Raw genomic sequence first — 13,174 nt, 5'->3', positions numbered from 1 at the left:
ATAATTGTCATCCATATTCATATCTATATCTTTTTTTGATGAATATGAACATGAATATAGATATTAGTTGAATGCTCAAATTTTTATCTATATCTGCATAAATTCGAATACGAAAATAGATCTGAATAAATATTATTCGATCCATTTTTGCCCATACTAAAAAATAAATAATTAAGATGTTAGTACTGGGCCTCACCTAAAAAACCTCTGGGGTCTAAAAGAGAGCCGGCCCAAATAACATAATTGGCCCAAATAGGATAGGAACAAACGCCCACCATGGTGCTCGAAGCCACGACGACAACGCTAGTAATCGCTAACCCCTCGACTCACCGTCGTCGCAAGGTGGGGCTGGGCAACGGCGGCGGCGGCGGCGGCGGCGACGACGACGACGACGACGACGGAAGATGGGCTGGTGGTCCCTCTTCCCCGATCCCCGTCTCCCCGTCTCCCTCCCCCTCTCCCTCTCCCTCCTCCTTTCCTCTCTGGTTCGTCTCCTTCCCCCCCAAACCCTGACCCTAATCCCTCTTTCCGCGCTCCTCTTACCATCGACTTTTTTTTTTATATGTATATTATTATTATATCTGCTCTTCTCTCTTCGCAGGCGTTGATCTTGGCGCTTAGCATTGCCGCCTTCTTCCTCGAATACGTCAGGAAGATCGGATGCCGGCACTCGCAAGTCCCCCCACCCTCCTTTCCCCTTCCAATTCAAACTCTCTTCTCGTTTATAAATTTCCCTTCTTGTTGCAGGCTCGAAAGAACCGCGGTCTCGGATTCCTTCTTCGAGGATCCCAACTCGTTGAAGAAGGTAAGCATGCCAACAAAATCAAAACTTGATCCCCCCCTCCCGCTTCCCTTTTCTTTATTGGTTTCATGAACCGCTAATGAGAACTTTCTGGTATTATCGATTTTTAGTCGCTACTCTTATCATAAATTCTTGCTGAAGAATTTAGCTAATATAGGGAATGTGTTGGATAACTGGTTTCGCTTGCATGAACATAGATTTAAAGAATCTGGATTTCACAATGCAGTTTGAGATAAATAAAATGAACAGGAAAGGGACTTTTGGCAATAAAAGAGAAAGCTTGGGTTTAGAGCTCGTGCACCTATTTGGAATATCGTTGACAATAAAGTCATGCAAACCAGTGGATGTGTGGATGGTACATGAGTCCATGGGTTCTTGAAGTTTCCGTTTGCTATATTGAGTTTTTATAATAACAAAAAAGGGTTCTTTTCAAGATAATCAGTTAGTTTCATGGCTTTGAGGTTCTTGGGCTATTTTTAAACTTGAGAAAACTGAGATTGATAAATTTTGAATGGTCAAATTTAAAACTTGTTTCATCTAGTTAGTTTCAGAATTTGTTTCCTAGAAGAGCTTTATAGCGTATGAATGCATGTGATGCTACGTGCATTCCAATATGTGCGCACTTATCTGTGGATTTGAGATTGTCATTTTTGTGGTTTGATTTAAGAATTCCTTTTCATTGTTTCTGCTGTAAACAATGTCATATTTGCACAAAATAGGATTGAAGTACACCTAGCTGCTCTTGTTGTCAAGAAAATTTGTCATGCTTTGACAGAGTATGTTAACTGCTTTAGTCAGGTGGAGAAACATGATGATTAAGGCAACTTCAAATCAGATACTAAGGAATGATCATAGGTTGATAAGTGCACAACTTACTTGTCCTTAGATTTCTTATGTATGCTCTGCATTTTTTTAACCTCTTATAATATGCTAATATTTGTCCCAATTATGTTTCACAATCTTTCAGGTGCTTCCTCCCAAGCAACATTTCAAAGTGCATTTTCTTTTACAAAACATGCTTAGAATTACAAAGATATCACAAATGGGAGGCTCAGAAGTTCTAAAAATGTTAAAACCTCTCCTTGCTGTCTTTAGCAATTTTATGCATACCGCAAAATTTGAAACTATTTATAACATTCGTGTTCCCGATTTAAAATTGTAGTCCTCTCTCACCTTCTATAGCTCTTTACTTTTTTTTCCTTTTTGCTTTCTTTAATTTCTATGATTTCTGTTAGATGCGTAGAGTGGTATTTTAGAAGTTAATCCAAAGACAAAAGGAAAAGTAGGGGACGCACAAGATATAGTAAGTGTAGACTAATCATTTGGAAGACAAATTCAACATACAAGAAGCCCCCAACAGATTAACAAGAAGATAAAACAAAGTGTAATATACATCTATTCCATCTCAAACAGGAGTTGTTGGTGCAAATCAAGTTCAATTTTAGATGGCTGTTGAGTTAGAAGAACATGAGCCAAATCTGGTGATTGGATTGGGAACCATGGAGAAGGTTATAGAGCCAGGAACTACATGATAACTACCCTTCTTGTCTTTCTTGATGTAATTATGTGACAAATTTAGTGATTTTACTTGATTATCTCTGCCTCAGAACCCTCAAAACCTCTTGCTTTGTTGGCCTCTTAATATTTAATGGAGACATTGAAGCGTAACTTTTATCTCATTCAACTGTACTTAAGATTGTTGATGTACTGCAGACTTTAATTATAAGCCACAGATGCACTTACTTTGATGCTTGAATTATTTGTTTCAACAACCTTTTCAACTTGTATTGGTAATGCTGATAGTTTTGTAATGCCAGGTCCCATGCCCTTCTATCTGTGATCCTGCTGAAAAGTATATATCTTTGATTATTCCTGCATTCAATGAAGAGCATAGGCTTCCTGAAGCTCTTATTGAGACCATGAAGTAAGTGGTTAAATGACTTGTTTTAGTGCATACCTGTCTATTTTTGTGTATTAGGTTATGAGGAATTTCATAGTTATGTTTTCAATAGGCATTGTGAAAATATAACTAGTTATTGAGGTTATATATAGTTCATGGATATTATGCAATGGTGTTTGGAGGTCCTTGTGGATAGTGGATATTAAAACTTTAAATTTACTTAATTTTTGTGCTTGAAGACAACTTTGAAACAATTATACTTAAGTCTTCCATATGACGAGTATCTTTCTATAGGCTCCCTTTTGGCCAGACTAATTGCAAAGACATTTCTTAGGGGTTATTTTCTCTCCAGTTAATAAGAAACCGTTGGTTGCGTTGAAATGTCTCAATATTGTGATGGTGCATGTTGTTGGTACTTCTAAACTAAAATATATTTATCCTAATGCATGCTGTTTCTTTTCACAATATAAGTGAAAGCTTGTAGCATGTATTAGAATAAGATAGTGCATTGTGAAACCCTACTTACCTTAAAGGTATCTTCTTTATTTCTCACTGTTGCATTTTGTTTCTGTGTGGCTTTTGATTTATAATGTCTTGCCTATCTGTTATGGCAGTGCTTTTTATTTATAAACTGCTTTTTTGTAGTTATCTCCAACAACGGTCGGCAGTTGAGAAGTCCTTTTCTTACGAGGTATGTAAAACCTTTATAAGGTGAAGCAAACATTATATCTAGTCATTTTTGCGTGCACGTGGCAGTAATTTCTTCATGTGGATTCAGATTATTGAATATTGGACATAATTTTTACATAAATATTCAACTGATGGAATCTACTGCACATGTCAATAATCTCTCACTGCCTACAGTATATTGCTCCATAATTTGCTAATATTAGAATTGTATGTTGTGGCCTACATGTATATCCACCATTTTCAAAGATACCCTACATCAATTATGCTGTTTATTTTTTGTTCCATCAGAAGTTTTCTTGTCGGAGACATGTTTTATTGTTCTTTAAATATTAAAATTTCCACGTACACTTAATTTGCTCCCTGCAGATGGAAATAACTTGAGGCGTCTGTTATTACCCCCTTTCTTACGAGCTATCGACTCTCTCAAATCAGAAGATTATACTACTACGACACCATGTACGATATTCTGAAAATGATCGACTCATAACTATCTTTATCATCTAAATCCAAATGCAGCTCTAAGCCCACAAGGGAAACCTTTTCCTAAAAGAGGCTTGATGACATTCTCGAACATAGACTGGCATGAAAATTATACCCCTAATCCACATGATGTTAAAAGGATAAAGAGAGGGTATCTATGACTGGTAAAAGAACTCTTGTGACATATGATTGCTGCTTCCAGCTGAACATGTTCACTTTAGATCCCAAATCCTCCCAAGGGATAAGAGGTCTTGAAAACCATAGCATTTCTCCTTAGTCATAGCTTCTAATGAAAAGCTTGTGGTAGCATTTTCAATTTAATTGCATCCTTTTGACATGCATCCACAACAGCTAGGACAATCCCCTTTAAACTGAAGTATAACCACCATTCTTGAATAACTAGGCAAAGAATCAGGCAGCTTCTAGACAATTCTTGTAAGCGATATAATATAAAGCAAGTGCCATCCTTGGCCTGCTGCCGCACATTTTGCTTTATCTTTTCAATGATGAATGTACCCTAGAAACCGTAAATACCTGGACCTTGAGCAGACACACATGAATTTAAACAGATTGTGGCAGCTATATTCCTTCATAAAGGACTCAAAAGGAGGGACTAGCAAGTCTCTCAAAGAAGTTTGAGAACCACTTTCAGTTTGGTCCAAGTACTAAGGTATCATCTGCATATAGCTGATGGTTGATCTACCCTCCTTCAACCAGTGGCAGGTCAGTGAGTAAATCATCCTTCTCTTCTTTGCAATTAGTAGCCTTTGGGCCTCTCTTAACAATAAGGAAGAGTGGTGGGGAAAGAGTCCCCTTATGTTCAAAGGCCTATAATGGTGAATGACTTGTAGCTTAAGTCAGTCAAAAATTGAAATTATACCAGGAAGTGTTACAAGACCATGGTAGGTCTAGCTGTACAATAATAATGATACAGAACATTGAAGCAAGGAGCAAATCACTTCTTACTATATTCTTTCAGATAGTTCTATTTTTCTCAGCATTTTTCTTTTTCCCTTATGTGGTTCCACATGTATTAGCTTATGGCTCATGATTGGTTTATCCAGACACAGCAATTAATGGCTGACACAGCAATTAATGGCTGTTCAAATCCTTTGAGTGAAGAGATATGGTTTCTTTGGATGTCGAACTGGAGCATGACTCAGATAAGCTTAAGGTGGGAAAAATAGAAGACATTAAGGCTTTTGTAACTATGCTTGTGAAATGGCTTGCATAACCTTTATAGATGATGTTTTCTGCGCTAATTAGTTGCTCGTAAGGTTGTTCGCTGTTGCATCTGTGTTAGTCACCACTTACTCCTCATGATCATGGAGTGGCTGTCTATCAAAGAAAAATGAAATTCTTTTCCTGATTTTACATTGTTGGATGAGTTCCTGTGCAGGTTTTGATAGTTGATGATGGAAGTACTGATCGGACTTCAAAAGTAGCATTTGATTTTGTAAGGAAGTACAAGATTGATAATGTAAGGGTTATTCTACTCGGAAGAAATCATGGAAAAGGAGAAGCTATAAGAAAAGTGAGTCCTTTATAGCCTGATGTTTTTCTCCGAGACTATCTGGCAATTAAGTCTAGGTTTTAACAATTATTTGTGATATAGACGATGATATAATGATGCTCATTCAGAATCTTTATCTATAATTGCTGATGCTGCTACAGTTGTCATATCATATGCAGTATTGATTGATTAATGCTTCCAATTTTGTGAAAACATTGTTAAACAGGGAATGCTCCATTCACGTGGTGAGCTGCTTCTAATGCTTGATGCTGATGGGGCAACCAAGGTGACTGACCTTGAAAAGCTTGAAACTCAGGTCTGGTTGAACACTCAAATTGCAGACATATGCAAACCCAGTATTTCTATCTAATTAAATCTCATGTATCATCTGGATTTCTTTAAGAATTTGCTGAAGTAAGATAACAAACCGATTATCGACCTACCTGTTTATTTGCCAGATATGTGCATTGACTAAAAAGAATAAAGAACTTAACTCATCTGCTGCAATGCCTAATGGTCTGAGTTTGAAGCTATCTGACATTGAGGTTGCTGCATTTGGTTCTCGTGCTCATCTTGAGAAGCAAGCTCTTGCTACAGTTTGTTTCCTTTACCTCCGACAATCATATGTATATTTTCCTTCTTAACTCATTAGTTTTCTCTAGTCTTACTATTTGACTATACTGTTTGTATATTATTCCAGAGGAAGTGGTACCGGAATTTTCTTATGAAGGGTTTCCATCTTGTAGTTTTATTAACTGCTGGTCCAGGAATTCGTGACACACAGGTATGCCTGTTTGCTTCATGATCACCCAATTATCTAGCTATGACCATGACAGCATATATTCTGCTTGTAGATTATGGAACGACATTACAAACCTGAGGATCGTTAGGTTTTATACATTCTTATAATGTACTTGTTACTTCTGGCACAGTGTGGCTTTAAGATTTTTACGAGAGCTGCTGCCCGGAAGCTATTCACAAATATTCGATTGAAGAGGTATCTGTTAAACATTGTTCATACTGATGACATCCTCTCTTCTTCTGGAAGAGAGGTGTTATTCTCATAGCATCTCTTGTTTTCCTAGCTGCCGGTGGTAATATCGACCTGCAGAACTTACGTTGCATGGCACTTGAATGGCACCTATATTTCTTTTTACTATTGCAAAGTGGAAACTTCTGTAACATTGTGATTCTGAGAAATAGCCTTGGAGTGAGAAATATATTAACAAAATGTGATCATAAGCATTAGTTACAGTGTAGGCCTATCACTGGGAAAGGGGAAATGAGATTCTACATAATGGTGCAAGTCTAATCCATGGTTGTAGACTTGGATGGTTGGCCAGTCACCGATGATCGTAGATTCACAGTGTACATTGTAACCTTTGATGATCATGCTGGATTCCAGCACAATCCGAAGAACCTTGGCTCAAGCCAGCCTGACATTACATTTTACAGTCATTGCACAAAAAAAAAAACTTAATTTCTGGAGAAATTTAATCTCAGTTGTTTTGTAACTTTGCTGCAGACTGAAGCTAAACTCTTTGAACTGGCCATTCTCACTTGCGGATGCAAGTGAAGAATTAGTAAGGATTCCACTGAATTTAATCTTCTTAAAAAAAGTAAATTTAGACATAGTTCACAACAACAAAAATGGAGGCTTAGTGGTTAAATGATCTTGTTAACAGAGTGCATTGAAGCCTAGCCAAAAAATCTTATAAATTATTAAAACCTTTTCAGATATTCTCAATTTTTCATTTCATTTTTTTTTTTGTGGTAAGAAAGGGAAGGAAACCTGCATGCTACCGGCGTCTCGATTTTTGGAGATGCATTATCCAAAAATTAAACCTAGAAACTCTGGTTGCCAAGCAAAAGGATCTGACCACTAGGGCAAGCTTCACTTCATAATCATTTTTTATTATTTATTATTTGATTTAAAATAATTAATTATTTTTATCAGATTACATCTGCTATTGAGTTTGAAAATTGTTGCTAAAAGCATGCCTTTCAGTGTCGTTGGATCCTTCTCTTTTATTCACAGACACCATCATGATGCTTCCAGTAAACCTCTTTTTTCAGGGAGATGTTTTTATTAATGAATTAAATGGTGTGTGTTGTATTCCCAGTTTTTCTTTTTTTTATACTCATTAATTATGAGATATTGTTTCAATATAATTGTTACCTTTTCATTTAAGTTTGATCAAGTATTCATAAATTTTAGAAAGTTCAGCTGAAGAAGATCCACCAAGGAATAAAAGATGATCCTGATTGCCATAATAAAAAAATTGATGTATTTAAGTTTTATGCAGGTGGTGCTTTGATGTTGAGCTTGTCTACTTATGCAAGCATCTTGGCATCCCAATGGTTGAGGTCTCTGTTACCTGGTCTGAGATTCCTGGATCTAAAGTGCGCCTGACCAGCATCATACACATGCTTTTTGAGCTTATTCTTATTCGAGTGGGCTATGGACTGGGAATATGGAAAATTCACACCTGACCATCTGTACAGTCTCCCATGGAGTTCACAAAATCCTGAATGTTGTCGCTATTGGAACCACAGGAAGTTATAAAGCCAGTTAGGAGTTTGAAATTTTGGAGACCATAGCATTTCTGTTGATGGGGCATACATCTCCATGCGTTTGGCGGCTCTTCTGAAGCATTTTTTTCATCTGGGGGCCGAACTTTCGAATTATTACAAGTTTAGTAGGACGAAAACACGAGATCGATAAGTTATAACTGTGTGCTACAAGTGACAAGACTAGAGACTTTTTATGTTTCTGATTGTCAATTCTCTCTTAAGGCTGCTTGTCATTTCGACAATCTAGATCCTGGGACAAGCAATACAGCCATCTGCATACTTAACCATGTTGGCTCTCTTTGCGCAAGGCTAACATATCTTTTTCATATTCATATTTTGTAAACTATTCCATTATGTTTGCTTATTTTGGGTGAACTCGTTACATTTACTGATAGATGTATCAAATTATATCAAGGTGACTTTGACAATAGCATTTAGTCACAAGTAAATTTCTGCTAGATATTCACAATACGGTGTATTTAAATATGCAGGATAAGAATAAGCATTCCTTATCCTCTTTGGCCTAGGATTAGTGTAGTAAGATGGTGTGAGAAGTTTGATGTATTTACATCTAAAATGCAGTCATGAATGCCAGAGAACTTACTGTAGTGCTGTTAGAAGCACCCTGCCCGACAGATGGATACACTATGTTGGATGATTCATATGCAGCATAATAATTAGAAGGATAAGAATTCAGCTTCCATTGGGAACCCTCAGAGCAAGGAAAACGGAGGCCAAGGGAGGTGCTTCCATTAGCTCTTAGTCGGGAGCAGCAAATTATGTCAAGGTAATGACCAAATTTCTTATCAGACAAACAACAGATATTAATCACCAAAACAAGCAAAGACAACGGGTATCCGGCTGCTGTTTTGCCTGCAACTCGACGCCAAGGCTGCAGTTGAGCAGACACAATGGCCAACTATAGGAGAGGGCTAGAAAATGTTCTTATGGATTCTAGGGAATTTTATGTGAAGCTAAGAGCCATTTTAGATAATGACATGTCCACTTTACATGATAGGAAATCCTCTTAATGGTTAAATGCAGTTGACCTTCAAACAATTATTATCTCTAGCTCAAAACAAGTCCTACACTTCGAATGAGTTGCACATTCCTCATCTTACACTAGTAAATCTCTCAAATACTTCTGAATTGGAAACTAAGATCCTGTTTGATGCAAAATCAAAACAATTTTGACCGGTAATTTCATTTGTTTGTCGTAAGGCAATATTGAAACTGCTAAAGAATAACTAATAACTACTATTATGGCACATGGACATGACCATGAATATGTTCATGATTTTTAAGTAGTCAGTTTACCTTACGAAAGAACTGAGGAGACTCTGAAAGGGCTAGAAAATGTGAAGCACATGTCTGAAACATGGGAAATATGAAGACTACATCTTGCATGCACGAATTCGAGAGTTCGTGTTATATATTAGATTAGATATGAACAAAATACTATAGGAAGAACACTGTAAAAATATTAAGGGAGGTAAAGCAGGAGAGGCCATTCTTTTTTTCTTTTCCTTTTGTCCTTTTTAATAACCACGCAAGATCACATCAATGGAATGAGTAAATTCCGATTTGTGCAGAAGCTTGCCTAAACTGAATTCTCCAACAAGAACAAAGATCTACCAAAAAACATAACAGAACACATGCAATTCAGGCAGCTGACATATGAACATCAAAACTTGGATCGCTGACACTGCATTGCTTTGTTATCTACATATATAATTTATTAATAATATCTCTAGATTGGGTTAGAGAAACACTGTAACATAAGGTTCACAAAATTAATTTAGCTTACTGCTATGAATCGGCTTTGTGACAAGGCCTCTCTCTTCTTAGAACCTTGCGAGAGCCTTCTCAATTGTGAATCTCTAAAAAGTCAAACTAGTCGGTGATAATTTTAGCTATATCGAGTCTCTGTGATTCACTTCCATCTACAAGCCTTCGAAGACCAGTTTTCAACTCTGATACTCCCTCTTTCAACACAGCACATACTGGAAATATGGGAACACCTTGAACCCGTCTCTTTAATTCTTCGTAAGCATATTCTGCCCCTTCTTCATCAATTTTGTTGGCCACCACTAAAGATGGGCGATTCGACAACCCTTCCTGATGATATTCAAGTTCCAAAACCAAATCTCTCAGTTGTTCCCATGGTGGAATACCCTTTTTCCCATTCAATGCTGCTGCTAAGTCGACGACAAAGGCCAGAACCTTCGTACGCTCTATGTGCCTCAAGAAAGCATGCCCCAGTCCACGATTCTCATGTGCTCCCTTTATAAGCCCAGGAATGTCAGCCACCTTCACAGAGAAGAAGTCCTCATAATTCAGATTTCCTATATTTGGCCTTAGAGTAGTAAAAGCATAATGACCCACAGCTGGCTTAGCCCTTGAAAGAGCTCCTAGTAATGTGCTTTTACCAGCATTGGGCATCCCAACAAGGCCAACATCTGCAATACTCTTCAGTTCTAATATAAGCAAAGTTTCTGAGCCAGGCCTACCAGTGGTTAATGAGGATTGGTCTTCAGCATCACTGTAGTCAATACGTCTGCCGGGCTTGCTATCCTTTTTGAGAGAAGCATTACCAAGACCACCCTCCCCTCCATGAGCAACTACCATACGCTGCCCTGGTTCTGTGAATTCTGCAACTGAATACTGCATCACCTCCTCCTCCTCGATCTCTTCTTCTTCTTCATCATCTTCATATTCCATTTCATATTCTTCCTCAGTAGTTTCCTTATCTTTAATTTCTGTATAGGCTGCTTTAGAATGACAATGAGTTACATCTTGTCTGTGTTCTACTTGAGTGGATTCAGAAGATTGCAAAACTTTGCGGTGACTGCCAGGTGCTTTAGCAGCACCACTTTGAGAATATGACAGTGAATCATCAAAATTTTCCTTTACCAATGCACCTGATGCAATGACCCTTTTTCCATCATAATGCTGAACAGATTTGGATGGATCGCCTTCAAGAGCTCCTGGTATATCCCAAGGATCTAAAGATGCTGTGGAAATATTTTCCACAAAAGAAGGAGTTTCACCACTAACTAGGTGAATTACTGTGCCAACTGGGACCTGCGCAACCTGTGAGAAATTTAAAAGGAAAAGAAGGCTTAGTTAATTTGCATCTCACAAAGAGTCGGAATTAATATCTTGCAAACCATTAGATGGACCCTAGAAATTCTTGCAAATTATAACCTTGTCAGATCCACGACTCCCTATCTGATTCTTCGAAACTCCATGCCCTCCTCTTTTTGCATTCTGAAAATGAAAAATTTGTGTCAAGTTATCAATCCAACTAATTGACCATTTAGCTACCACAAGAAATAAATTGATCATATTTTGACACAGACGTAATCATTTAAATTGCCATAAAACAATCTAATTAACGGCAGTGCTGTTTACTTTCAAGAAAAGAAAGGCTATATGCCGAAGAATCCCCAACATACCAAGTGATGCTGCAAATTACTGAAGTCCCAAACTGCTGCAGAGCATTCAAGAATAACATCACCACCTCTTCCACCATTTCCACCTACATTTATCAAAGGAAGAATCATGAATTCCACAAACCAGCCAACCCTCTGAGATGATAGAAATCATCAAGAAACACATATCCAGACATGAGATTATAATAAAATTAGCATCAAATATCAAACACGAAAGTATACTTGCGCACATTTTTTCTGCAATTGAACTATTTCATTCAGGAAATGATACAAATACTTCTGGATAACTGACGAGCTTGATCACTATTTGCCAGTTAGGTCTAAAAGGAGCAGAAGTTTATTTGATTAAGAGGACAATGCAACAATTTAATAAGTAAATAAGCCGAAGAGTGACTAGTTCCCACCATCTGGTTTGCCATGCCGGTCAGTTCTGGTGCGCCGGAAGCTGCAGCACCCATTTCCACCTTCGCCTCCCTTTGCCCACAGCCTGAACCTATCCACCATCCTCCTCTCCTACAAAACAAAAGTAATCATCAAATAAACTCTACTTCAATCAAGACTCAAGGCCACGTAACTTCAAATATATAACCCTTTCTATTCACCAATATCCTCAGCCAACAATCAAGTAGCAATACAACAGAAAAACTCCACCAAAAGATAAGGAAAAGGTAAGAACTTTGATCACATAAACAAGACAACCACGCCACCCGCATATCAGAACCAATGAAGGAGAGATTTTTTATGAATAGAGGAATATATTAGTGGAGAAACACCTCTGCTTTATCCTCTACCAAGATTCACATAGCAATACAACTGTAAAGCTCCATCCCAAAATTAGAAAAAGGAAAGATCTTTGATCAGATAAACAAGATCACCACACCACCCGCATTTTTTAAAACCAAAAAATGAGAGATCTTTGGGAGACAGAGGAAGAGATTGGGGGATGTAAGCACCTGCAAGGGGGCAACTTTGCCCTTCTTGTTGGGCATATCCGAGTAATAGAACGAAGAAGGAAGCCATGGCGGCCTATAGGAAGGAGGCCGCAGCAGTGTTTGACCATGGCGGAGGACTGGGCGGCGCCACCACATTTTTTCGCTGTTGCCTCGAAGGGACCGACTTCTTCTGGACTCCAGTATAGAGGGGCTGTGTTCAAATGCTCCGCAAGATCACCTTAACACCTATGTTTGATTGTCACGTGCGTTGCACGTGAGGATTAGATGGATGACCGTGGTTTATAGTAGACGCCATGTGTTTCCTGGAGCACTCCCCTTTCCTGTTCCTTTCCTTGAAAAAGAGCGGTATATTCTAGAATAAGTCGGGTGTAGTTATCAAAAGCCTATGTGCCAATGCTTAACCTAAAATTAAGGTTAAAATGAGGTAATTTAGGTATTAGGTACCAGGGGATTATTATTATTTTGGTAACTACGTAATATAACAGTTTTCCAAGATTTGTCACCCGACAAGATTTTGCTGCTCTTCCTCCTTGCTGTTTTTCTTCATCTCTTCTTTCCAACCTAATTTCATTATATCTTATAAAATAACAAACTAAGCCAAAATGATACTTTTGGTACAAAAACTTTTACTAAAATTTATGTTTTACTGAACTAGCTTATGTAAACTGGCGGACAAACAACCTCCTATACAAAATAATAAATTATTGCATCAAATGTAAATAGATTTTTAACAAGATCATTTTTAGTTCAATTTCGACCAGAAGTCTTCGAATTAAAATTACATGAAGCAGAGCAAATTACTAAAAG

At 37.8% G+C, this 13,174-nt stretch overlaps 2 protein-coding genes across 4 annotated transcripts; one reads left to right on the top strand and one right to left on the bottom strand.

The window, feature by feature from the left end:
• The first annotated feature begins 227 nt into the window (after positions 1 to 227).
• Positions 228 to 8,387, top strand: LOC103696857 (uncharacterized). 2 transcript variants are annotated; one of them, XM_008778587.5, is made up of 11 exons: positions 228 to 485; positions 602 to 672; positions 748 to 805; positions 2,620 to 2,726; positions 3,348 to 3,393; positions 5,272 to 5,406; positions 5,612 to 5,701; positions 5,844 to 5,981; positions 6,086 to 6,169; positions 6,318 to 6,382; positions 7,692 to 8,387. In XM_008778587.5, exons 1-11 carry the CDS (start codon positions 405 to 407, stop codon positions 7,876 to 7,878), a joined length of 1,062 nt encoding a protein of 353 aa, XP_008776809.1. In that variant the 5' UTR covers positions 228 to 404; the 3' UTR covers positions 7,879 to 8,387. The 2 variants fall into 2 exon arrangements, with proteins under 2 accessions (XP_008776809.1, XP_008776804.1); XM_008778582.6 differs by having other exon boundaries at positions 282 to 485; positions 5,844 to 6,011.
• A 1,250-nt stretch (positions 8,388 to 9,637) lies between these two features.
• Positions 9,638 to 12,560, bottom strand: LOC103696847 (GTP-binding protein Obg/CgtA). Of its 2 annotated transcripts, none has more exons than XM_008778572.5 (5): positions 12,368 to 12,560; positions 11,819 to 11,927; positions 11,418 to 11,500; positions 11,167 to 11,229; positions 9,638 to 11,052 (listed from the first exon to the last, which is right to left on the bottom strand). In XM_008778572.5, the coding sequence occupies exons 1-5, from the start codon at positions 12,500 to 12,502 to the stop codon at positions 9,853 to 9,855; spliced, it is 1,590 nt and encodes a 529-aa protein (XP_008776794.1). In that variant the 5' UTR covers positions 12,503 to 12,560; the 3' UTR covers positions 9,638 to 9,852. The 2 variants fall into 2 exon arrangements, with proteins under 2 accessions (XP_008776794.1, XP_088566638.1); XM_088710512.1 differs by lacking the exon at positions 12,368 to 12,560 and adding an exon at positions 12,188 to 12,324.
• Positions 12,561 to 13,174: the final 614 nt, after the last annotated feature.

Source organism: Phoenix dactylifera, chromosome 14, assembly GCF_051530095.1.
Source record: "Phoenix dactylifera cultivar Ajwa chromosome 14, Ajwa_hap1_PhDact_Kaust_v1.1, whole genome shotgun sequence".
Classification (NCBI taxonomy): Eukaryota; Viridiplantae; Streptophyta; class Magnoliopsida; order Arecales; family Arecaceae; genus Phoenix; species Phoenix dactylifera.
The sequence above is the reverse complement of the archived record's forward strand: the minus strand, read 5'-3'. Positions and strand labels throughout refer to the sequence as shown.